General features: G+C 42.2%; 1 protein-coding gene across 8 annotated transcripts in view; it reads right to left on the bottom strand.

The window, feature by feature from the left end:
- Tacc1 (transforming acidic coiled-coil containing protein 1) overlaps positions 1-23,375 on the bottom strand; it is a 112,348-nt gene that overhangs the window by 49,652 nt on the left and 39,321 nt on the right. For 3 of the 8 annotated variants that reach the window (XM_026404719.2, XM_026404716.2, XM_026404718.2), the window contains exon 2: positions 6,549-6,664. The exons of 1 other annotated variant lie outside the window; for it this stretch is intronic. Coding sequence is in view for 6 of the 7 variants with exons in the window: in XM_026404716.2 (XP_026260501.1) it covers positions 6,549-6,664 (116 nt within the window). In the remaining variant the exon portion in view is untranslated. Of the gene's footprint in view, positions 1-6,548; positions 6,665-7,667; positions 8,518-12,602; positions 12,686-23,375 lie in introns of all 8 variants that reach the window. 4 more of the 8 variants (XM_077792449.1, XM_077792450.1, XM_077792451.1 and 1 more) reach the window with 3 other exon arrangements.

Raw genomic sequence — 23,375 nt, 5'->3', positions numbered from 1 at the left:
TAAAATAAAATACTCCATATAATTATTATTCCCTTGTGAATTTGCCATAATCAATCTAAACCCCCTGGGGATCTAATTATGTTTATGTAAACTCATAAAACTAGGCTTGAGGACCTGCAAAAGTGAGGATGAGCTCCTGACCTCCAAGAAGCAAAGCCTTTCTAGGCCCAACTTTGTAACAGTCACCAGGCATTCAGCAACCTTCATTTATCAACTCCCCACTATGATGGCTGCTTTAAGTAGATAAGCTGTGATCTCCCATCACTATTCTGGGTGTAGGAGATTGTAACAAAATGATTATACTCCCAGGACTTCCTCTGGGCAGTATTACTGGCCACTTAAGAAGACACTATGACTGCTCCTTAACTTTAAATGGCTTTAGGCCACATTCATTTTTAGGTGGGACATTAAATGACAGCAATACAATTTTAGGACTGCAGACTCCTCCTGGCCCCCTAAACACCTAGGCAGAAAATGCCTCTGCCATCAGAAATTACTAAAGTAAGTTGTATTGCTTCATATTTGTTATTCAGGTAATCCCAAAACAGACAAGTGCAATACTGAAATAAGTTTAATCATTATTATATTTCTTAAGAAGTTCATAATGTCATTATTCACTTTAAAAAAGAAAAACTGGTTTGATTCTGGATGTTACTAAAATCTTTACTTTCAGAAGGTAGATTTTGCTCCCCTGCCCTGGAGCTTTTTAGTCAAATATTGTTGTTCCTCTGTGGTTCTCTTAGTCCTTGCTGGAAAAACTTAAATTTTTTCCCCAAGAAGACATTCTCTTGAGTGGAGTACCACAGAGAAGCAGAGATGCTTTCTACACAGCTCATTTACACTGAAATAAACAAAGCAACAAAGAAAGCAAGGCTCTCATCAAATTTACTACTAATTGGAATCTCCAACTTGAAAACATTATATGAAAAAAAAATCAAATGGTTAAAGTTTTCAAGCCTTAACTATCACCCCCCACCCCCCAGTACTGGGAATTAAACTCAGAGTACTATAAAACTGAGCTACATCTTCAGCCCTTTTTATTCTGAGAGGGTCTTGCTAAACTATTATTTGTGATCCTCCTGCCTCAGCCTCCTAAGTAGCTGGGATTACACTGTGGCATTTCCATAGTGCCCAACTTTTAAAAAAAGAATCATATAGTATGACAAAGTGAACTGTGAAAGAGCCAATCACACCAAAAAAATAAAGCATTAGCCCGGGATGCTGCCAAAGGAGCCACATGGGTTGGACTATTGGCGTAGGTAACATTAAGGAATGTATTAATCCCATTATTTGTAGGAAATACTAATAAAGCAATCTCTTGTTGAGAACAGATAAAGGATGCTAAACTAAATCCCTAGAAATCTTACTTGTAGATTTGAATGGAACGCTTCAAAATATACCTAATGAAAAATGTTTGCATAGTATTCGTCTCTACATAAAACTCAAAGCCTTAGAATAAAAAACTAGCCCTCAGCTAAGCATAGTAGTGGCCCCTATAATCCAAGCTCCTGGGGAGGCTGAGGCAGGAGCATCGAAAGTTTGAAGACAGCCTGGGCAACTTAGCAAAACCCTGTCTCAAAATGAAATGAAAAGGGCTGGGGATGTAGCTCAGTGCTTGCCTTGCATGTGTGACACCGTGGGTTTAATTCCTAATACTGGGAGTTAAAAAAAATAAATAAAAAGTAACAGTTTTATCGAGATCCAGGTCATATCTATGGATCATTTAGTCATTTAAAAATAGAGTACATTGGGGCTGGGGCTATGGCTCAGTGGTAGAGCACTTGCATCGCATGTGTGAGGCACTGGGTTTGATCCTCAGCACCACATAAAAATAAATAAAGATACTGTATCCATCTACAACTAAAAAACAAATTTAAAAAAAATAGAGTACATTGACAGACCAGTTACATCGTTTCCATTTTGCAAAGAAGACAAAATGACCAGTCCAAATCAGTTTCTCCCTTAAACCTTCCTTAACCACAAAGGACTACACTAACGCCCAGTGCCCATGGGTCATTTGTTACTCAGGGATAGCCTTGCCATCTTTTCTTCCTTTATTCTTGAAGTCATCATTCCAGATTATTTAAACTACATTTTTATTGAAATTGTCCTAAGTATGGATATAGGTTGAGTAAATTTTTCTGTAAAAGACCAGAAATAAAAATATTTCAAATGTATGCCAGACATTTGGTCTCCATTCCAAGTATTCAATCCTGCTATTGTAATTCAAAAGCTGCCACAGACTATTCTGATAAAACTTTATGGGTCCTGAAATATGAATTTTAAAAATTTAATTAACTTTTTTGTGGTCCTGGACATTTAACATAAGGTGCTTTACCAGGACTATGTTTCCAGATAGGGTCTCAGTAAATTGAACTTGGTATCCTCCTGCCTCAGAATCCTGGATTGTGTTACAGGTGTGCACCACCATGCCTGGCTCGAAATCTGAATGTCATATAATTTTCACACCTTACAAAATATTTTTTTCAGCCATTTAAAAATATAAAACTCACTCTTCACTGGAGGGTCATAGAGAAAAACAAATGGCAGGCCAGATTTGGCCCCTCAGCCGTGGCTTGCTAATTCTGGCCTAGATTACCAAAATTGTGTCAACAAACAACTTTGCATTCCTTACAAGGTCTCCAGCAGTAAATGTCAGTGGATTGATCTCATTATCTCTTTCCTTCCATTCCAGAGGACACAGGATATCTTTGAAATACTTAGGCATCTAGTTAACATATCAAACTAACAGGTTTAACTAGTTGTTCCAAGGGAAATATGAAAACCCCTGCATTAAGATTCTCTTTCTGGAAGAAAAGTAACATCTATAAATATGTGAGCATGGGGATGTGGGAACTCAACTGGCAGAGTACATCTACTACAGTTTTTGTTGGCTAAAACAACTGGACAAAATTACAGTCCCTAAGTTCTCCATGGGCACTACCTCCCAACAAAATAAGGGATCAACTTGGAGTTATACCATTGGAAAGTCCTTTTGTAGAGGATTTTCCTCCACAATATTTTCCTCTGCAAAGGGAAAGACAATACAACACAGCAGCTTAAACATCCTTTATGGGAGAAGGCAGACAGCAAAATCCAGAACTGTAGGCCTAGACTTCATAGCCACCAGTCTTGTATTTTCAAGAAATGTCTTTGACTAGAGTTTTATTTTACTAGTTAGTTTGGAACTAAGCTTATCTTTGTGATTTAAAAAAAATCCAAGACCTTATCCACTATTTAATTCCTGACAAAGAATTCTGTCTTAGGGGAGAATCTTATAGAATTTAGATACTGTAAGTTCCTAAAATAGTTCCAATAAAAAGAAATGTCATATATTCACTTCATTTAAAGAATTATGGGACATGTGCCACACATTTGAGGGCCATTATATATCAGGAAGCCAGGATCAATAAAAATGTTAATTCCTACTCCTGATAACCAACTCATAAATCAATCATAAGATATATAGTCTTATATAATCTATATCTGCTATCCAGCCATGTCCTGGAACTATGAAAGACTAATTTTACTATATACAAAACAATCAACAATTTTGAAAAAAAAGGGAACTACTCAGTCCCAGAAATTGAACTTCAACATGAATGACTTTTTAAGGCATTTTTGCTAGCTCAACTTTTCCCTGGTCTGACCTATATTTTCACTCTTACTGTGTATGTGGGACAAGACAATTCACAGGACTCTGGACTACTCCAGATGTTGTGTACAAGAAGTTCTAATGGATAGGACACCACCAGGCTGAAGAGTCATCATCCTATTGCTTAAAGACCTTAAATTGAGAAACTTCTTAATATTAGGGTTATTTCCTAGACTATACTCCACCATCCTCCACCCACTACAATTACAGTTTTTCGTTATGAACTATCCCGCAGAACTCTCCTAATCTACAACTCTCTAAAAAGAAAATGTTTTAAAGTTTTCCTTTCAGGCAGAATGAAAGAATGTGAGAATCACTGGAACAGGAAAGACCAAACAATTAGGTCTCTGTGTCTTTGGGGGCCTAGGTCATCTAGGCTTTCATTCAACTAGCAAAGAATCTGGCAGTATGAATCAGTCTAGCAGCTGATAGAATGATGAGGAAGGGCTGCCCAGGCTAAGGGCAATTCAATGAAGCTTTCAGCTACTTAACATATGTTTTATGAGCTTTATTTAAATTTGATGATAAGACCACAAACAGTTCTTTCAAGCTTTTAAATCTCGAGAGAAGAAAAGGGAAGCTATGAGAAATAAGTGGCATCTCATCACTGAAAGTGCTACACAGCTTTGTGCCACACAAAAGTTTTCCATATATAAACTTGTCTGTTCCCAAGAAGTCCCTGCCTTGATGAACAGCAAAATGCAGCCCAGGGTAGGTTGAAGGTACTGTAGGAGAAACACAGCATGGAGCTCTTAATTTTAAGCAAAAACAAATCACAAAAAGTTAATGTCATTTTACCAATAATTCCAACTCCATTATAAACTCTATAACCAGAGTGACTTGACTTCCCTAGGCAATCAATGAAAGAAGTTATCAAGTAATAAGATATATTAACTGTGGAACCAAGGAAGTCATAATCAGCTCAAAAATTAGGTAACTGGAAGTTGGTTGTATCTACCATTCTAAGGTGACAGTGTCAGACACTGGAATAGAGAAAGCACATACAAAGGACATCTGTCCTACATCCTACATCCTTCTCCATACAGCAGTTATGGAGCCTTTTAATAAGAAAGTCAAAGCATAATACTCTGTTAAAAGCCCTCTATTGTGGGCTGAATTGTGTCACTCAAAAAGAAATGTTAAAGTTCTAACTCCTGGTCCCTGTGAATGTGCCCTTATTTAGAAAGAACAACTCTGGAGATATAATTAAGATGAGGTCATACTGTGTTATGGTGGGCCCTAAATTCAACAACTGGTGTCCTTATAGGAAGGCCATGTACAGACACAGACACACAGGAGAAAGCCTCCCCATGCAATAAGGCAGAGTGAAGTCAGGTATACCACAAGCCAAAGTATACCAAGGAGTGTCAATAACCACCAGAAGCTAGAATTGGCAAGGAAAAAATCTTCCTAGAACCTTCCAAGGGAGTATGGCTCTGCCAACACCTTGGTTTCAGACTTCTAGTTTTGATTTCAGTGCTCCAGAACTGTGATAAAATAAATTTCTGTTGAGTTAAGCCACAACAGTCCTAGGAAGTTAATATACCTTCCAGTGGCTTTCCGTCTCAATCAGAAAACCAAAATCATCATTACAGTATGTTCTGCATCTCCTCTTACCTCCCTTACTTCAGTTCCCACTGTTGCCTGCCTATTCACTCTATTTTAGCTGTACAGGCCTCGGCTGTCCTCAAACATGCCAAGAACCTTCCCAAACCCAAGAGCCTCACACAGCCTATTGCAGGTTGGTATTATCTGAGATCTTTATAGATGCCATTCCTTCTGCCAACAGGGCTCTTTTCCCAGGAATTCACAAGTCTTGCTCCCTTAATCCTCCTCTTCTAGATCTCAGTTCGTGTCACAATATCAGTCATGCTTCCCCTAACTGCTCTTCAGCATTCCCTCTCACCACCCCATATTCCCTATTCCTCTTTTTCCTGCTTTATTGTTTTCCACAGAACTCAAGCTGACATATAGAGAGATTTTGCTTGAATATGTATCTTTTTTGTTTATCTGTTAAAGGAGTCATTTCCCTCCAAAATGTTAGCTCAATGAGAGCAAGATTTCACTGCTGAATCACAATACACTCTATTTACTAAATGAACAAGTAAATGTTATTAGGATAAGTGAAATTTTATGTAAAACTGTATGTGTGACAAAAAAAATAAGGTTTCTATTAAGTAGGACAGCAGAAGCTTTTGTTGATGAAGGACAGGCTCAAGGTTGGACTCCGAAGAACTATGTGCCAGGTTTTCTTAGGTAGAATAGGAAGAGAGAAAAAAATTTTGAAACAGCTTTTTAATTTTAAGATTCCTCTCTATCCAAAAAAAATCAACTCTTATCTATAATTTTGGTCACCACCCTAGTAGAAAGCAACTTAGCCTGAGGAATTTGTGAAACCAGATATAAATATAAGTCCAGCAATGTATTACTACACACATTTTTTTATTTTTTAGGGGCTGTGAAGAAGGGCCCAGCAGACATGTTTGATAATAGCAATCTCATACCATAAATGCACAAACTCTAGACAGGAGAAAAAACAAAGTCTCTGATCACCAAATGATCAAAATGTTTACAAAACAAAAATAAAGAGACTTCCAAATACACCAGGAGTTTTTAAAGCAGCTCTTTTTGAGCAAGGAGAAAATCCAAACTCTTTTAAGTGGTCCTAAATTAACATTCCGCCCCTGCCACTCTTTCATGTATACTTTTTTTTTAATACTTATTTTTTAGTTGGACACAATACCTTTATTTATTTATTTTTATGTGGTGCTGAGGATCAAACTCAGGGCCTCACATGTACTAGCACTCTACCACTGAGCCACAACCCAGCCCCTCATGTATACTTTTATAAACTTTAAAATGAAAGCAGCAGAAAATAAAAGTTTTTCTTTACCTTGGGTTTTGGTCCCAGATCCAGACAACCCTAGTGATGAATCACAGGATTCCTTGAGGGGTGATCTGATTGGAGTTTCAGCTTCAGGGGTCTCAAAATTACCTTCAGAATCCGAGCTGCCAAGGGGGAAAAATGAGGAATTACCACTTTCAACGGTATTTTCCACACCCTTTAAAATTTACATATCCACAAAGGTTAAAGTTCATCCTTTTTTTCCCCTAACTTTACCACCAATTGATCCTCAGCCATAGGTTGGCCTGTGGGTTTTTAAGCAGTACCTTCTTGGATTTCTCTGTCTGGCATCCTTTCTCCCTGAAATCTCCATCTTCTGAAGCTTTTCTCCCTCAGCATTTCTGAAGTCATCTTTCCCTCTCACACCGGGGAAAAAAGTGCTTTCCAACAGACTCCTTTTCTCACAAGATACCTCTTACAGGAACCTAGAGACCTAAAAAATACCGTCTCCAACACAAAATTATGCCAATTCTACTCATGCATTTTTCCTTGGTAGGCCTCTACCTGTCTAGAACTCACTCGACTCAAGATTAAGAATGCTGTCACCTGCCTTCCGCAATCACACGGTGACAGCTCAGCAGAGACCACCATTTCTCACCAGCTGCCAAGGGCCTGTCATCACGCGACCTTCTTTACCATGGCTGCATTTGGGGGACACAATTAGGCCCCAGGAGGGGGAGGGAGTGACTTCTGCCCCACAGGAAGGGTTGTAAATGCCACCTAGAGTGATCAATGACACTAGCCCTGTATGTGTGTGTGTGTGTCTGGGTGTAGGAGAGGGGGCGGGGGGGAGGGGGAGCGGATTGAAGCTTAGAGAAAGTGACCAAGGCAAACGGGGACGCGGAGAGACTGCAGATTCTGCGTTGGGTTCAGAAAGCTCACAGCGAAACCGGGGAAAGAAAACACACGGGAAAACAGAACATCCCGAACTTTCGAATACACCACGGAGACCTGGTTACGGGCAGGGACGTAGCATTGCCATGAATATGGTTATGCGGGTGGGCGGCCACACACACGCACACAGAACGAGCCGCAGATGGATGGATGGAAGGATGGATGGAGGGCAGGCAGCACGTTTGCATCTCGGCAGGGATCCTGTGTACTTGCCTGAAACTCAAGGATTTGGTCTCGGCTTGTGAGTCCTCCTCCTCGGGGTCGCCCTCGGGCCCTCCGGCCTCGTCCTCTCCGGCGGCCCCGCCGCGCACCGCAGACCACGTCCATTTCGCCCACTGCACGGGGGACAGGATCTGCCAAGGGCTGAAGGCCATGAGCACGGATCCTCGGGCTCCAGTTCCTAGGGGTAGGGGAATGGGGAGAGCCTTTTTTCCTTTTCAAAATGGAGGGAACCGGTGACAGGCGCCTGTAAGCGTTGCCAGCGGAGGCGCGGATGTGGTTCAACGAGCGCCGTCGGGGGCCCGGGTGGAGCGTTTCCTCTCAGCCGGCAGGCAGCGCCGCTCCTCCTCGTCCTCCTTCCCTCTCGCTGCGGCCAGGGTGGCCCCCGCGCCGGGCTCCTCTCGCCGGGAAGATGCCTCTCCTGGGGCCTCCTCAGGGGCCCGGCCCGCAGCGTTCCTCGGCTCGGGGTCTCGGGGTCTCGGGCTCCCGCCTCCTAGCCGGCGGGGCGCGCATCAGCTGCCGCGGGAGCCGCGCCCCAGGAGCCGCCCCCTCGGACCGTACTACTCGCGCCGCGCGGGCGGGGGCGGCGGCGGCGCCAGGCCTTTGAAGTCTGCGGCGCGCGCACCGGATTCCCCCGCCGCGGCGCCACGCTGGTTGCGCCTGGACTTCGGTCAGGGGGCTTCCCGGCCACACCTCAGGCCAAGCGGCTAGGACCCCCGCAGCCCCGGCGACGAGTCTACGTCAGGAGCACGGAAGATCCGTTTTCTGAGTTCGTGTACGCTGCACTTTTCCTCCTTCCCTTATGTTTTCATTTTGCTTCTGGAACTTCATGGCGTGAATGACACTGGACCGCACAGAAGTTAAGCCCCATATTTAATTAAAAAAAAAAAAAAAAAAAACCACTTCGAGACCGCTGTAGACTGATGTTTTTCCCTCCCTGATACTGACAGCGTGGAAGATTTCAACCTGATCATCTTCATCCCAGTCACTTCCAAGATTTGGAAGTCCCTCAGCAATGACACAACAGTGGCCAAGGACAAGATGCCTACCCCTCCCCAAACCGCACTAGTGAACGCTCTGAAGTGGCCAGGTCTTGGCTAAAGGATGCAAAATTACCCTGTGATGTTACAGCCCCATGGCTTTCCCATTCTCCTTTTTGAGGCTCGCTTTTCATAACTTTCAAATTTTTGATTTCTGACATCGTTTGTCAGTCGTTAAGCCAACAGGCATGGTGACAGCAGCCTTCGAAATAAAACATCTTTATGTTTGAAGGCAAAGGGAAACAGCAGATTTTCTTCACTTTCCATGGAAGGGATTTCATTTCGGGATTGCTCTTCAAAATCATCAGTGCACACACTTCCAAATGAATCAGCTGCTTCAAATGATGTCCTTGCCTGGATAAGGTTGTTTCTTATACTAGTGTCATTTCCCAGAATTGCAGTGAATCTGTGAAGTGCCTACAGTTTCCCACAGAGAAAGCAGCTCCAAAATTTGGGGACAAGGTCACAGTGAAACTTGCAAAAAGACTGGCCATCTCCCCTGAAAGGGTTTGGCACATATATTGCTGACGAATCATGACTGTCACACATTCAGTAATGAAACAAGCAAAACTACAAGATAAGGCTTGGCAGGTAGTCCTAACAGTGGAAGTGTGGGGGAGGGGAGGGGAGTATCTTGAAAAAAGGTGGGCTGAGGAATCCGGATGCTTTAGCATTCGTTACAGTGCCTTTTCTTCAGAGATAAACACAACTACCATGAATGTTCTAGGGACTACAAAGAAGTGAAGTACATTTTTTTAAGGTCCACATGAAATATATCCAACTGCTTGTATCTCTGGTTTTATGCTCAAAAGTAAACCTTCAGATTATATGTCGCTTAGGTTCCTGGATTTGTTTTTATTGTCTGGAAATATTAACCTATGTAAATCAGTATGTGGCAAACTTTAGGTTTATGTTCATTCTTCTTCCTGAGTAGTTCTAGAATCTGTTCCCCTCTGTGCCCTGTTGTGATTTACACAGTTCTTGCCTCCCATTTTTCATAAATTGCCTGTTTCCAATGGCTTCTTTCCTGTGAGGGCTTTTCTCACTGCTCAGCCCTGGTCTGGCTGATCTGTGATCCTCCTCTAATCTTGCTGTTCCTGTTCCCCCAGTTCCTGTCCATTTTCCTAGCCACAGTCAGCAGACCACTGGTTCTGAACCTTCAATATGTCCAAGAATCACCTGGGAGAGCTTCTTTAAAAACACAAATCTGAGTTGCCGGCAGGATCTGGAGAACAGTTTACTAAATGTCCTTGAGGGATTGTTGTTACAGGGTCAATTTTGGAAACAATTCCTATCTTGAACTAATTGCCACTTCCGGAACAATTTCCCGCTGCCTCAGAGATTTGCACATTTCTAGGCTGCACCTCTTCTCCAGAAAAACCAGCCTCTGCCTCAGAGCAAAGCCTGTCCAAGGAAGAGAATTGACTGTTGTCCTTGGAAAGACCCACAGAGCACTCCTAGACACATTCCCACCCTGCTAAATTGTTTATCTACAAATAGATCTGCTGTGCCAGGTGTCCCTGACTCAGTCAGGCTAGGTGGGGATCCATAGCAACCCCCTAGCAACCACCAATCAGCATGAGACAGGGAAATACCTGGGATGCCAGATGACCCTCCCAGTAGTTTATGGTGGTTGATAACCATGTAGTTCAGCATGAACACCCCTCTTGGCTTAAACCAATCAGTTCAAATGAATACCCCTTTTGTACTGACCAATCACCCTTACCCAACTTGTTCCCGCCAGTGAATGTGCTAATCATGTTTTAGAGTTATTTGATTTTCCCGTTGTGTGTGATGATTTGCTAAGAGATGTTATGATGTATGTGGGGGTCCCTGCCTTCTCCAAAGAAAGTATAAAACTGCTGCAAACCCTGGGCTCGGGGCCTCTCAGCGTCACCAGTTGGTGTGTGTGCACGGAGGACCCGAGCTAGCTCGCAATAAACACCTCTTTGCTGTTTACATCGATCTTGGTCTCTGGTAGTCTTTTGGGGGACCCGAATTCGAGCATGACACTCCCATCCCCATCCCCAAGCTCCCAGGCCTTGGCTGTTCAAATTTCTTTCATCACCTAGCTCAAGGGTATACTCTAAGAAAGCAGGCTGGTTTCTTCCTGCCTTCTATCCTCTGAACATTAATATAAACCGTTACTGTGGCCCTTAGCCACAGAAACTTGTTTTTGTTTTGTAGAACTGGGGGTTGAACCTCATGCATGCTAGTCAAGTGCTCTACCATTGGAACTACATCTCCTCAGCCATTATTTTGAGACAGGATTTCCCTAAATTGCCTAATCTGGCCTTGAATTTGGATCTTCCTGCCTCAGTCTCCTGAGTAGCTGGGATTACTGCAATACACCACCACACCCAGCTTTTAGATAGCTTTGAAAGTGAAAGGGAGCCTTCTTAATTAGTGATGCCAGAACTCCAGGCATAAACCAAGACTGCCTCAGACTGTAAGGTCATGCTACATTTAGCACGATACATGCAACATACTTATTTACATGTCTATTCCACTTCTGGACAAGATTCTAAAGATCATGGATATATTTATGATGCATTTTTTGTTTCTCAGAGATTAAGCCAAAGCTATTCACTCAATAGGTGTTCAATAAATTAATATTCTAGTTGACAATTAGTCCTTATGCATTTAGCTAAGATGACATCACTTCTTAAAACCTGGCTCCTCCTAGGGAAATCAAATTTTGCCCAATGAAGAACAGAACCCAGGTCCAATGTTAGCCCCAGTAAGATAAAACCCAACCTATGCAGCAACTTTTGAAACTACAAAATCAAATGCCCAGGTTTCTGAAAAATCAGCCCTCTGCAAGTTCTTGGACTTAGTGTGAACATCAAGAAAGTAACTTACTCCATAGTTACTGAATGGATTTTATTTTCCAGAAGTATGATAATGAGGCTGATGTATCAGTTTTCCTGTAATTCTGGAAAAGAATGGGCAATGTTTGACAACAGCTATCCTAACCAAAATAAATCTAATTTTACTGCTGCAACTCAGCTTTGCTGAGCAGGATGTCAGCAGATACATAAGCAAGTAACCAAATGAACCGGATTTGTTTTGGAAATGACCTTAAGCACAGAAAAGGCCCCATCTCTCCTCCTCCTCTCTTCTCACCCTTCTCAGAAGCTTTTGATGAATACACCATGAAAATCTAAGATGTAACTCCCTGGAGACAAGGGTGTAGCTTGGTATGTGCTTGGTATTCAATTCCAAGCACCAAAAATAAATAAACAAAAGAATAAAATGTAATGTACTTGCAAATTTTACAAATGGTGGGCAGGCCAGATACACACCTTGTAGCTAATCAGTGCTCCAGAGGGTTTGCAAAATTGGTCTTTTGGGTAGAAATTAAATAAACCCTATGAGTAAGCAAACTCAAACTGCTGACAAGGACTCTCCTTGACCTAACTCTAGTGAGACTCCACTAAACACTCCATGCCTTAACTTTGAGCTTTAGTTTTTGTCTGTGTAGGGTCTAGTTTTGTTAAGAATCCTGCTGGGTCACTTTCATGAGAATCCCCACCCTCATCCTCTTACCCTGGCCTGCCTTCAGCAAGAATCCTGTCAGGTTGGTTTAGCCAGAATTCTCCTGTACTCATGAAGCTTCCTCTTAGTAGGAAGTAGTTTTCCTTCTCCCCCACCCACAGATCCCTAGACATAAACCCCCACTTGTCCTTATATTTGGGGTTAAGCCCCATCTCTTTCTCTGCTACTGAAAAATGCTGAGGCAGTAGTCCTTTTTCAAATGAAGTCTTCCCTATTGAACAAGTGCCATGACAAAATTGTCTTTGACAAGGCAGGCCATTATTTAGCTACTGGGAGAATGCCTGTGGGGAAGGGGCAGGAAAGCAAGGGGCAAAGGCAGGGCAGGGCTTACCTCTGAATGATCCCTTAGACCTGTTAAGGAGTTAGAACTTGCTTCTGGAGTAGGGGGAGCAAACACCAGTGCCTACTTAGCTTCTGGAAGAGAATGAAAAGGCCCAGGTGTTAGTGGTAGCTCAAGAATAGCCCTACCCAGCTGGGCCTGTAATCCCAGCAACTGGGGAGGCTGAGGCAGGAGCATACCAAGTTTAAGACCAGCCTTAGCAAGTTAACAAGATCCTATCTCAAAAAGGAGTAAGGATGTAGCTCCAGTGTCCCTGCGTTCAATCCCCAGTACCAACAATCAATCAAAATAGGAACAACCCTACCCAGTTCTTGCAGCCCGGTACCACCATCTAACAATCTTCCATGCAAAACTGAAATACTGCATTTTATAAGAAATCTTCCAATATTATAAATGCTCTTCCTAATTTAAAATGTTTTAAACTTTGTGGAGCTGCAGGGCAAGCCAAATCTATGTGTGTACCTTCTCGGCCCATGGAACCTAGACAATAAAGTAACATTTCTGCTTAGATCACAGATAATTCTGGCAACAACTTGGGGGCTGGGAGCAAAGGAGTCAAGACTAGGAGACCTGTGAACTAGTATTTTCTCTGCTCCAAACTGCCTAGCTAAGAGAGACAGCTTCTTTCACAATGAGAAGCAGAATTAGAACTAGTGTTCTCTTTCACTCCACTTGTTCAATAATAGCAGAGCTGTGAGCAATCCAAGCGTAAGATGAACACTATTAATAGAAGGAACAAAACCATCTCTATTTAAAAAAAAAATGTTTCTGACCTCCAGTGAAAAGAGAAGACATTTGTGTATGAGATGCTGTTGAGGGCATAAAGGAAGCAAGTAAAGAGGAAAGCATCAAGATGGCAGCAGAGAATCACAGAGATAAAGCAGCCACTAAGAAAACAGAAAGGTCAGGAGCGTAGAAAAACCCATGCAACTATCTGAATTATCTAACTACTTAAGAATTCGATGAGCAAAATAAACAACTAATTCAACCAAGATTAAATGCCAGATTGATGATGTAAAGCACAATTGCTGGGATGCTCTGAAGCACTTAGGAAAAGTACATACGAAATTGAAATAGCAACTAACAAAAATGTTTAGGGGCTTCAATGCAACCTCAATGCAACAGATCATCTCCCACTCTCTGCTGGGTGAGTTTTCTAAGACACAGTGGAGAATTATTTCCTGAATGGGTATTCCAACAACCTGACCACTGAGCATTCTCTCCTCACTCAACAAGCTTAACACCCTCAACCTTTAGCACTTTTTCCCCTTGAATACTTCAAATATAGAAGGTCTCAAAGATGTAAGAAATAGTACCTTTTAACAGTTTCATCTGATTCTTTTAATCATTCTCTCAGGTATACAGGGCAGATTTTATCATTCTCCTTGGGTGATAAGGGAAGGGAAGCAGAAAAGGCAAGTTAACCTGCCTGAAGTCACACAGCAGATCAGTGCCAGAATGGAATCTACAACCCTAGTCTGTCTGTCTCTCTCTCTCTTTCTTTTTTTAGTGCATTATCCCTATATATAATAGCAGAGTTAATTCTGACATAACCCTAGTATCTTAGCTTTCATATTCTTTTCCCAGTAAATCAAACAAAGCAGAGGCCCTCTCAGCCACTCTGTAGCTTAAGATTCCATCAGCTATTCTTAGTCGGTTTTCTTTTCCCTAGTGTGGGCTGCCACGTCACAACTAGCAATATCTTGCTCTGTTGTGAAGAATTGCTGTTGTTGACAGGAGGCCTGAGGCCAGTCTACCTGCTTTTCTGCCCTACCGCAATCTGACTAGACAAGAGCATGCTGATGTCTGTACAGACAGCATCGCCAACAACATCTCCCAACATTCAGATATGTTATGGTTATAGTCTTAACCTTGCAAGGTCAGATGTTCTAGTTATCGTCTTCTCATAGGCTATAATTACCTATGGAATTACAATCTACCCTGTACTACCCAAACACCGAAATTGGGGAGTTGTACTATGTATTTATACTTAAGATTATATAAGAAAGAGGGCTGGGGGTATAGCTCAGTGGTAGATTACTTCCTAACATGAGGAAGACCCTATGTTTGGTCCCCAGCATTGCAAAATATTTGTGTGTATACATACATATATGTATGTATATATATATATATGTGTGTGTGTGTGTGTGTGTGTGTATACATCAATCATAAAGAGAAGCTCCTTTCTAATTTTTCAAAAGAAAAAAAAATCACACTTGTGTCCACAGTTCATACTCTTTCAGAGCTCTAGAAAGATTAACAAGAATGCAGATTGCATCCAGTAAAGTCTGGGCTGATCTTACCACCCAGGGCCTGCTTGAAGACCCTTGTTCGGGGTTTGCACTGGTGAACTCCAATCATATCCACCCCCTGATCTGTTTTATCCTGTATTCCAAAAGTAAAGTTTGAATTCCCCTTAAATCAATCATGGCCACATAGTAGAGATACCGTATTAGCTTTCAGAAAAACTGGGGAACAAGGGCAGTTCATATATTTTATGATGTAAACACTAAACTATTATTGTTGAAGAGCCAGATCTATGAGGTTCTTGCTCATCCCCATCACATACCTCGAGATATGTTTAGTGACTTCTTTAAAAAGTTCACTTTAGTTCTCTGGGATGGAAGGGTATGAAAGAAGCAGTAATTGAATGCAAAAGACATAAACAGAGTTAGGTGAGTCGGTTTATTCCAAGTGAGGAAAATAAGCCCAACATTATCCCTAATTCTTCCCACCAACCACCACCAATCCAAAGTTGAAAACAAGCAAACCCAAAACAAAGATCTACTTAAAGCAATAAACTTAAATTTAGAAATATCTTCTATTCCAGTAGTATTTGGCCTTTCCGGCAAAACACCACCATTTTATTTACAGAGCCTGTTAAACAGGAATATCTTAAGATTATTCTTACTGATTCAGCACCTTTTGTTTCCTTCTGTTGAACTTCTATTCCTCTTGAACACATTAGGTATTAAGAATGTGGACCCGCTAAATCCCAGGGCTTTATACCTAGATCTCAGACAAGAAAACCATGTGAAACCTTTAAGTGATTCTGAATTTAATAAGGAACATGTCTCATAAGGAACATTACTCCAAATGTGAAATGTCTGCTTTACTTCGCTGACCTGCTTGGGAGTGCAGAGTGGAATCTAAGGCTTGAGTTTAAAAGGCTAAAGTAACTTGGGAAATTGTAATAGAAAAATATTTCTCTATGGGTGTGGGGGGGGTCAGTTCCTGAGGACTGAAGCCAGGGGCACTCTACCACTGAGCCATATCCCTAGCCCTTTTTATTTTGAGACTGGTTCTTGCTAAATTGCTAAGGCTGGCTCAAACTTGCAATCTTCCAGCCTCAGCCTCCTAAATCACTGGGATTATAGGCGTGTGCCACCATACCCAGCTTAATATTCTTTTTTAAAAAAATATTTTTTAGTTGTTGATAGACCTTTATTTTTATTTATTTGTTTGTTTGTTTATATGTGGTGCTGAGGAACCCAGTGCCTCACACATGGTAGGCAAGCACTGTACCACTGAGCTACAAACCCAGCCCTAATACCCTTTTTTTCTGAGCCATTTTATTACTTCTCCTCCATCCCATCCCCAAAATTAAATGAATCCCCCAAACAATGAATCCTTAAAAATTAGGAGAACATTGGTTACATGCTCCAGATTTTCTGAGCTCATCCTGATATCAAATATTCTATTCAAATTGGGTACGCTGGCCAGTAATCCAGTAATCGCAGCAGCTCAGGAGGCTGAGGCAGGAGGACTGCAAATTCAAGGCCAGCCTGAGCAATTTATCAAGGCTCTATGCAGCTCAGTGAGACTGTCTCAAGATTTAAAAACAAAAACAAAAACTACTCACTGTCCTTGTAAATGCATTTGTGTGCCTTCAGGAGACCAAATGTCCCCATTTTTGGAGTTTTGAGACATCACTAAGAAGTTAAAAGGCAGCAGATTAGGAGGGTGGATGAAAAAGGGCAGCAGAGATAGACCCTCTTGGGTGTGGGAAGAAGGGTTCACCCAGAAGAAAGAATAAAACCACGAAAAACTTTTGAAAATAATTCTGACAGCTGTGCCACCTTAGTCCTTACTCTGGGGATCTGGAGGGATTTGATTACAATAATTCATGTGTTTGTGAACAATAATCTTCCTGCATTTCTAAAAGATTTTTAAAAATGAGAAACTAAGAAGTAAATTCTACAATGATATGCAGCCTCCGGTAAAGTTCAGATTTTATCTCTTTAGAGTAAATGTTCAAGTACCATATTTCAATTCTGAAAAAAAACAAGTCAAAATATTAATGGGTCACTGATTTTCCTCACTCATAAATATAAACTAAAAGTCTAGCAGAATTAACAGAAAGACATAATAATGTTCCAAGTTGACAGAAAAAAATATTGTAAATATGGCAATATTACCCTATTAACTTGTAGGGTTAATTTGATTTCAGTCAAAAGTCCCAGGAGGTTTTTCTCAGAAATTGTCAATATTTTTCAAAAGTTTACCTGGAAAAAATAAAATGGCAAACATAATTTAAACTCTTTAAAAACACACACAACTGCTGGGCACAGTGGTACATGCCTGTAATCCCAGCAGCTCAGGAGGCTGAGACAGGAGGATTGTGAGTTCAAAGCCAGCCTCAGCAAGAGTGAGGTACTAAGCAACTCGGTAAGACCCTATCTATAAATAAAATACAAAATAGGGCTGGGGATGTGGCTCAGTGGTCAAGTGCCACTGAGTTCAATCCCTGGAACCAAAAAAAAAAAAAAAAAAAAATCAAACCCACACATGCAACCACTAAGAATTAAGAAAGGAATAGAAAAATAGTAGATCCTTGTTCAGTAAAAATAGAATGGGGGGACTGGGTTGTGGCTCAGTGGTAGAGTGCTTGTCTCACATGTGTGAAGCATTGGGTTCAATTCTCAGCACCACATAAAAATAAATTAATTAATTAAAAGTATTGTGTCCTTTACTACTAAAAATATATTTAAAAAAACAGATGGGAATCTCAAAAAAGGATCCTTCAAGATATTAGCATTTAATGTACAATCGACAGGAAAGTAAGATTATTTTGTAAGTAGTTGGAGAATAACTGGTTGGCAATGGGAAACAAGATCAATTTGAACCCTTACCTCGGAACATAAACCATGATAAATCCCAGATGGATTAGATGGCTAAATAATAAAAATCAAACCATGGGAAGAAAACAATCTAGACGCAACAGAATCTGTCAAAGCTCTGTAGGAAGGATGACGGTCCAACTCAGAAGTAATTAATAAAACCACACACAAAACCAAGATTGCAGACTTGGCTAAATTTAAAAAGTAAAGCTTTTAAGCATGTGTCTTGAATTAAAAGGCAAACAACAGGCGGAAGAAAAACAAAGGTTAGTATTGTTATTACCTTAGGGATTTGTGAAAACCAGTAAGATCATCCAAACATTCAAACCCCAAAAGAGAAGTGAACAATCACAACTGCTTACTGTGTATCAGATACTATACTCTAGCCCGTACCCCACAATCTCATGAGGAAAGCTTTATTACAGCTGTGTGTGTGTGTGTGTGTGTGTGTGTGTGTGTGTGTGAGTGAGAGAGAGAGAGAGAGAGAGAGAGAGATATTAAACCCAGGGCCTTGCATACTATAAGGCTAAAAAATAAAACAACAACTATAGCTGCAAAGTCAGGTTAAGTTGTATTGGCTACATTTTGAACTTCCAGAGCAGGGACTGTTGATCCAGAATAATGAAGGGTTTCAGAAGATCCTGAGCTCTGAAATTAAATACAAAAGTATGTGTTTGCACATATTTGCATCAATCTCTCCTCCTCTTCCCCATATGCAGTCCAATTCCATTCCAGGAACAATATTTTAGGCTGATTGGAGATTAATTTTCAAATTTGAAAGTGATACTAACTGAAAAACCTTCAGTTACAGAGAAGTTATAGCCAAAGGGGCCCTCATACAGTGAACCCAGACCTGCTAGAAGTTAATATTGGAGGAAGCTTTGAGGACTGGGGATGTATGTAACGCAGTGGTAGAGGGCTTGCCTAGCACGCACAAGGCCCTGGCTCAATCCCCTGCATTGCAAAAAAGAAGCAAACCATGATGACTTGCAGAGGATGGAAAAGGGAGAGGAGTGGACAGCAACGACCCTCACCACCCCAGGGTGTAGTGTACTCTTCCTCAGGTGCCCTGTGGGAGCCAGTGGCAGGAGGCTACAGTGGGTATCATCTAAGTGACTGTCTGGTAACCAAGGTGGGAATGAAACCCTTGTTCCAAGGAGGCATTCACCCATCACACCAAAGTGCCATAGAAAAAGGGATTTTCCAGGGATAACTCAGAGTACAAACAAGAATCCTCAAAGACACAAAATTGGGCTAGAACATAAAAGTTGGGGGTGCTTGGGAGGAATGGAGGAACTTTAGATAGGGCAAAGGGAGGGAGAAGGGAGGGGGTATGGGGGTAGGAAAGACCATGGAATGAGATGGACATCGTTACCCTAAGTACATGTATGAAGACATGACACGGATGGTGTGACTCTTCTCTGTGTACAACCAGAGACATGAAAAATTGTGCTCTATATGTGTACTATGAAGTGAAATGCATTCTGCTGTTATATATCACAAATTAGAATAAATAAATAAATGTTAGAAAAAGAAAAGAAAAGAAATGCACATTCTTGTGCCCACTGCTGTGAAATGGGAGGCTTGGGAGTTCAGGCCATGGTGTTGCAATGAGTCCTCCTCCAGCCATGCACATTTCAAAGCCTCCTATCAGCGTTCTTTAGCCACATTGTAGATACTTAGTCTCTATACAGGAAATGGATTTCCAACATCTAACCGGAGACAAAAAGCTTTTTTTTTTTAATTTTTTTTAGTTGTAGATGGATACAATATTGTTATTTTATTTATTAATTTTTATGTGTTGCTGAGGTTTGAACCCAGTGCCTCCAAAGTGCCAGGCAAGCATTCTACAGCTGAGCTACAGCCTCAGCCCTACAAAAAGCTTTTTGATCAACAGCAATTTCAATACTTCCTCCTTAGTGTGGTACGTATGGCCTGAATAGCATTTACTACTTTCATCCACAACATTCTGAATCGCCTCATTAAAACTCATAAGTCCACAGCATCACCAGCTCTAAAACCTTAACAGCCAAATTATGGCTATAAGAGGTATTTCTGATTCTCATCTCCCTAATCCTTTCCTCCATTTGCCATCCACAATCCATGTTTTCCTTGGAACTCCAACGGCATGGCATGTGGTTTGGCCATCCTGGCTCCTGCTTCTGATGCCAGGGTGGGAAAGTGACTCAGGTTTGACTAAACAGCATCTCCCACCACCAGTCCTCTTGCACCCCTCCCAGGCTACAACGCTTGACCCAGCAAAGGACAAGAGACCCAAGTCCATCCAATTTATGTCTCCTGACGACCTTTTAAAATTTTTTTTACCACTACCCTTCTGTTTCCTTGATCAAATCTGAGGCCCTCTGGCAAGATTCCAAAGAAAAGTCAGCATCCTCAGTGGGGGGAACAGGCCAAAAACTGCCTGAGAGAAGTGGCCTGTACTGAGACAACCGCAGCACACCCAGCAGGGACCCCAGGGGTGGGGCTGAGTCCATGCTGGCTGTATCAGTGGATGAAATGTGACTCTGCTGGATTAACCAACAAGATGGGCACTTTCACTGGTCACTGGCCACTTGGCTCCATAATCACTTTATTTAAGATGCTGTGTTAAGGGCTGGGGATGTGGCTCAAGCGGTAGCGCGCTCGCCTGGCATGCGTGCGGCCCGGGTTCGATCCTCAGCACCACATACCAACAAAGATGTTGTGTCCGCCGAACACTAGGAAATAAAATGTTAAAAATTCTCTCTCTCTCTCTCTCTCTCTCTCTCTCTCTCTCTCTCTCTCTCTCCTCTCTCACTCTCTCTTAAAAAAAAAAAAAAGAAAAAAAAAAAAAGATGCTGTGTTAAACCTCAAGTAATGACCTCAGGTAGAGACACTTTCCAGGTTGACAGGTGCCAGGAAGGAGATACACAGAGGTGGTGAGGCAACATTCCTCAGCCCCATTCCACAGCTCCTGCTGCAGCTGTTTGGTCAAAAGCTGCCTCAGAGGTTCCCAGAATTCACCCTTCCCTGCCAATTACATCAAAGGCCAGATTTAAAGAATTTCTCAGCCAGGGGAGTGGGGTGAGGCATAGCTCTGTGGTACAGCACTTGCCTGGCACATTGGGTTTGATTCCTGCCAATACAAAAAAAAAAAAAAAAAAAAAAAAAAAAAGAGAGAGAGAGAGAGAAGAAGAAAAAGAAGAAGGAAAGAACAGAAAAATAATAAAAATTTCCCTGATTCTCAGAAATATTCGAGTGACTCCTTGTGCTGGAGTCTTTCTTTGTTCCCTTGAAGACGCTAATTTTCTTCCCCCCAAATAAGGTATTCAGAATTATTCTATCTTCAGCATCCACACTTTAGAGTCAATCAGTTGAAAACATCATCGAGTGGAGCTCAGGATGAAGAGGGCACTCGGAGGGAACTGCTTTTCCTCTCTGAAGCTGACGTTCAGAACAGGCACATCACAGACAGTACAAGGCAAGGAACTGATTGGTTTCACATATCTCCAGGCTCCCAGTGATGAAAGAAGAAGAAGGCTCAACTATGACCAAAAAAGGAAGCAGCATGATTCAGCTTCCATAGAGGGTGTGCAAATGTGTGAGGGGGGAAAAGAATGGGGGAGAAGGAGAGGGGAGGAGGGGACTCCAGCAGTGGGTTGCAACTGCACATGAGAAACGTGAATCAGAATTCTGGCTCCCTCAAGATCCTTCACAAGGCAGGAAAGCTATTGCTCCTGGGGAGATATTGTCACGCTGATGAACAATATAGCCTTAAAAAGCCCTGGATGATTGGTAAAGAAACCTCAGACTTGACACTGTCAGCTGGGGTATGCAATCCAGCAACAAGGCATCCCCAAGAGAGCTCTAGCTCAGCAGGGGAAGCCACAGTCCTCTGACATCCCTGTTGTGACACAGTCACTGCTTTGTGAGGAAGGATTTGTGGGAAGGTCAGGGCTGGCAGCACAGGACACAGGCACAGTTACACACATACATCACACACACAACAAACAACCCCACACAGTCTAAGGTGTGAATACACACACCACCCAGTTATATGTATACACACACACACACAGTCACGCATACACACTTCTCCCAACCGTCACACATGCAGTCATACATACACAGTGTACACACACCACACACACATACACACCATGCTTCCCTTGCAGTCTCAGTCACATATATATGCCATAGCTAACACACACACATATTATACACACAGTCACACACTCACCTCCTCCGCCTCTCCTTCTCACTAATACATACAAACAGCCCCCACAAAGTCACACACATGTACATCAACCCCTTCACACACTCAGAATTACACACACACACACTCCTCAAGCACTTCTATCCCAGCACAAGTCTTCTTCCCTAGCCCCCCTGACCATTCACACAAAGGCATGGAATCTGAGGGACAGGCAGTTATCAAGGGTTTAAAAACAAATGTTACTTCAAAGAAAAAGACCCCACCCAAACTGGCAAAATGAAAGACACAAGGAGACATTAAAAAGTCTAACAGATGACGGAAGAATCAGTCAAGTAAGTATTCCTGTCCAAACCCAGGAATTGTTTGTTTGGTCTCTGAACAATATTCCTTAGAAACTGTAACAATTCATTCTTTTGTCATCTGTTGGTTTTGTTTTTGTTGCCCAGGCTGGCCTTAGACTCCTGGGCTCAAGTGATCCTCCGGTCTCAGCCTCCCAAATAACTGGGACTACACTCAAAAGAAAGTGGCAGCCCGGGGTCTGGGGTTGTGGCTCGCGGTAAAGAGTGCGCCTAGCGCGTATGTATGAGGCCCTGGGTTCCATCCCCATAAAAATACATAAAATAAAAGTACTGGGTCCAACTACAACTAAAAAATAAATATTTTTTTTTTAAAAAGTGGCAGCCCACACTGAAATGAAAAGCTCATTCTTCCAAGTGAAGAACAGACATCCTGCTGGGCTGGGGAAGCAGCAATCTTTGGGAATAAAAACTTCATATATTGTACAGATTTGCTGGGCAGGAGTTAGAGCAGTCACCAGAGAGAACCAGGAAGTTCAGTCACACAATCAACAACAAAAAAAAAAATGAAGAGAATTTTAAAATTTGTATTTCTATAAATACAAAGTCACAATGGCTCTGCCTCCAACCCAAGGTGTTTATACTGCAATCCAAACGCCACATACCAATGAACAAGCATTGAACAATGCAAAGGAGGAGGAGGATTTCCAGCTTCTCAGGAGCCACAGAAAATATTCTCTGAACCATGAGGTTTGGAGGAGTAAGGAGAAACCTCGCATCCCTGAGACACAGGATCCTAGCCAGTAGAAGGAAACGGAAGTATTAAAAGTTTCAACTTCACCCTCCATTGTTCCTTCTCCCTTGCCCTGCCCTGACCCCCAAGTGTACTGTAAATTAGTATCCAAATGGTTTTTTCACCTTATCCCAGCCTGCAAGGGAGCTGGCTGGAGGGTGTTGTCACCCCAGGCTGACCTGTGCCCAGGATTGGGGGGATGGTGCCCCCTGGTGGTAGGACTGGAGAACAAAGGCTTCTACCCAGCAAGCCACAGAGGAGCAAGAGCAAAGAGCAAGAGCAAAGAGGCCCACCCACATCTACACCGTCAGTGGACAGGCCACTCTGTCTCCCTTCTTTCTAGTCATTACCAGATATTCC

The sequence above is a fragment of the Urocitellus parryii genome, chromosome 14 (assembly GCF_045843805.1).
Source record: "Urocitellus parryii isolate mUroPar1 chromosome 14, mUroPar1.hap1, whole genome shotgun sequence".
Taxonomy (NCBI): Eukaryota; Metazoa; Chordata; class Mammalia; order Rodentia; family Sciuridae; genus Urocitellus; species Urocitellus parryii.
Note: the sequence above shows the minus strand (reverse complement) of the source record. Positions and strands in the feature narration are given on the sequence as shown.